This window comes from Pteropus vampyrus, unplaced genomic scaffold (genome assembly GCF_000151845.1).
Source record: "Pteropus vampyrus isolate Shadow unplaced genomic scaffold, Pvam_2.0 Scaffold157, whole genome shotgun sequence".
NCBI lineage: Eukaryota > Metazoa > Chordata > Mammalia > Chiroptera > Pteropodidae > Pteropus > Pteropus vampyrus.
The window spans coordinates 874857-878359 of NW_011888938.1; the positions used below are offsets into that span (position 1 = coordinate 874857).

The following is a 3503-nucleotide window of genomic DNA, read 5'->3' on the forward strand; positions in this document are numbered from 1 at the left end:
TGTCTCTTTTTTATCTTTACCAATTTTAACACGTTTGTTTTCTATTCTCTTTCGGCTTTGTCGAATGAAGTTTTTTAAAATTAATTTCTTTCAATTAGTTTCCAGTAACTCAAATGAAGTTTTACTTTGTCGCCCCTGAACTGAAATCTTTTTAAAAATTGAAATTTACTTATTTTCAAAGTTAATTAGAAACCACGTAACGTCAGAACAAACTGAAACGATCTGGTTTTACATGTTAAGAAAAGGTAACTGGCCCCTACTTTTAAGTTAAAAACTCGACTCAATCGTAGAACCTTAGACATGGGCTCGAAAGAGCTGAATAGGGGGATCACTTGGAGAGCTGTCACCCGCCGAGTGACGAGAGAAGCCCGTTAGTGAGACGCACGTGGCAAACCGCTACTAACAGTCGGTTTTATTAACAGTCGGTTCACTCGCCACTTCTGTTCTAAGTTTCCTTTTAGTCTAAGTGAAGTCACGATGCAGAAAACAGGGCTCTACGGCGGGACCGTGACTCTTCTCCCCCGACTCAGTCCTCACTCACTCACGCCCCCACGCATTTCCTGCAGAACAGAAAATCATTTTCTTTCACGCGCCGCCCACCAAAAGAACATGGTTTATCTCAGACGCAAACGTGCGCTCACTCCTGAAGGAGACACAGGTTCAGGTCCTGACGACGCCCTCTCCGTGGGCCAGCATCGCCTCACGAGGGCCACCAAGACAAGCCCCCAGTGAGTCCCCAGCTTCTGCTCAGAGCCCTTCAAAGTCCCCTCATCCACAAAGTCCCTATGATGGCCTAAAGGCCCCCGTCACCCTCACCTCTGTGGCCTGCCTCTCGTGCTTCTCTTCCGACCTCGCCCCCAGACTCCCCTGGCCCCGAACGCACCTTCCCCAGCACCCTTCCGACCTCTGCCCCGCCAGGCCTGCTCTGACCCCCCACGTCAAGGCCCAGGCCCGCCCCAACCCTCAGCAGTTCTACCTGTCTTCCGTGGTGCTCAGTCCCCTGGGCGGCTACACGGCTACTTCCTCACCGTGTCTGCTGTGCCTGTCTGTCTTCCGCCAGAATGTACACCCCACAGAGCACAGACTGCTGTCCGGGTTCCCACTGATGAACACCCAAGAAACTTTGCTGAATAAACAAACACCACAGAAGGAAGCCTGCGATGGCAAACGTGCCTGTCATGGCCAGCACGGGCTCGGGAACTTGCACAGCTGCCCTGCCAGGGCAGGTCAAGCAATTTGCCAAACTCAGCTGTTCATTTCCTGAAGGAAAAGCTCTCTTAGCCCTGAAATCAACCTTTCCGAAGTTTTCTTAGTGAGGAAGAGTTCAAGTCCATCTTTCAATTACAGCACTGAGATCTGACCGGCCGGGCCCTGGCTGTCCCCCGTGAGGAATGCAGTCCCGAGCAAGGACAACCGCACCCAGTGCCGAAAGACCGATGTTTCCGAGCTGCCCCTAGTTAAAGCTTCTCCCCAAACACGGCTGGTAAACGGCGTCCACCTTTCCCTCCGCTCTGTATGCAAACGACTTGAAACTACAAGGACACCCTAAACTTGACTTGCCTGCTGGGTTTCCCTGTATGTGTGACATCAGTCACATCTCATCGTCATAGCAACTAACAAGAAAATGACTTCTTTGCTCTGGGAGGACAACGTTCTGTAAGAAACGTATTTGGAAACCGTCAACTCTTAGCTACACAAACCCTGAGTCTGCACTTATCACGCTGCTGATTTGTTCCTCTAAGAAAGACATCTCCGAAAATAAATGCTAGAGACATTCTACTTTGCTAATAAAGGGAACCGAGAAGTTCTAAAATTACATGTTATTCGACCACACGGACTGTAATTCGGGCACAAATCCCATTGTCTCCATCCACCCCTCGTTTAGTCCTGGAGACCCTAACCTGCCCGCCGACCCCCCGAGGCCGGATGCGTCCTCTGGACAGCTCCGCTGTCCCTTGCCATTCCATCCGCAGAGACCAGGGGCTGTGCCGTGGTGAGTGCTTTTCAGAAGGTGAAGTGTCCAGTTTCCGAGTCTGATTTCCAAAGGACTAGGATTAAGTTTAAAATAATACTGTAAGGAATAAAATTAAATAAGGGATCCAAGTGCAGACTGTGAAGGTTTGCATAGATGGGTATTTAGAGTTACTATTCTCTGAACATAAGAGAAATACATACAGAATCGCGAGTAGAACACATCTACAACGACCCCTGTTTCAAGCCTGCACCGAAGTCCTTCCAATCAGTTTCTCAGTAGCGTACGTTATCACCAGACTATGTCGTCACAGACTGGAAGACTCTCCTGAAAGTAGCAGAAAGGGAGAAAGGCCCAAATCGTGTAGCATGTGTGGAAATACGTCTAAGGAAGACGATTTAAAAGCAGAGAACGAAAGCCTTTAAATACTGCCGGGAAAAAGCCAGCAAGGGAGAAAACCTGCAAACGGGTCAGGAGGACAGTGAGCATCTAGGAGCCTTTCAATTTACATAATTTATAGCGGAGAAGTGGAACCGGCCGGGGCTGTGGGGCAGCTGTAAATAACTCCTCCTTCCCGCAGGAGAAGACAGGTCTCCTACAACACCGAGAGTCTGTGTGCCTTCTGGAGCTTTTCTAAATATAGTCCTTACAAACGCTTCTTTAAGGGGGGCGGGGGATGTGTGGCGTAGATGATATTCCGTCTTCAAAGTGAATGCGAAGTCTATGAAGAGAAATGCCACGGCTCAGACTACAGAGCCGGCTGGATGTCACCGCTCCTCTTGCGAGTCACCACGGTTCATCCACGGAGGGCCTCATCACCCCTTTAAGACGGTCACAGACCACAGAGCTCTCCCACGTTATGTAAGAATCCTTCTTAGACGAGGTCGCCTGGGCCAATCGGGGCACCGCAGAGCGCACCCGGAACCGCCGGGTCGAATTTTCCCGTGCAAGCTAAACACGCAGATTTCTCATTGTGCCGGCATTCCTCGGGAATGACCCACCGGTCCCAGGAGAGTGCACCCTCTGGCCCTGGAGTCTAAGACCTCGACTTCGGCCCCCAAAACACGCCCTAGGACACCCACAACGCGCCTGGCACAACTCGGGGTTCAGCTCATCCTAAAACAGCACCCACCAGTCTCCCCGCAAACGGTGAGGCCCCCGGGACGCGACTGGGCCCGCAACCCTTCCCTGGCCGGGGTGCAACCCGGCTTCTGCCCAGTCCCAGTCGCCGCGGCCCGGGCCTGTGGACCCCTGGGGACCCCACTTTCTACGTCCCACCCGCGGAACCCCGGGCGCCCCGCCCGTACTCACTGTTGTACTGCACCCCTTTGGCGAAGCGCCTCTGCAGCGCCTGGTTCATGGACTGCAGCCCGGCGGGGATGTTCTTGTCGCGGCCCGGAGTCTGCTCCGACCCCACCAGCTTCTTGAGCGCGGAAAACATCTTCCCGCTCGCACGTCCGAGCTCGGCGAGGCCCGCGAGCTCAGCAGCGGCGGCGGCGCGGCGCCGATGGCACCATGTCCCACGTCCCGG

The 3503-nt window shown here is 53.0% G+C and overlaps 1 protein-coding gene across 1 annotated transcript in view; it reads right to left on the minus strand.

Annotated features, from left to right (window-relative positions):
- The window catches only part of RABL6 (RAB, member RAS oncogene family like 6), a 23719-nt gene extending 20216 nt beyond the window's left edge, over positions 1-3503 (minus strand). The window contains exon 1 of the mRNA XM_011369972.2: positions 3284-3503. Within this exon, the coding sequence (XP_011368274.1) occupies positions 3284-3413 (130 nt within the window). The 5' untranslated portion in view covers positions 3414-3503. The remainder of the gene's footprint in view (positions 1-3283) is intronic.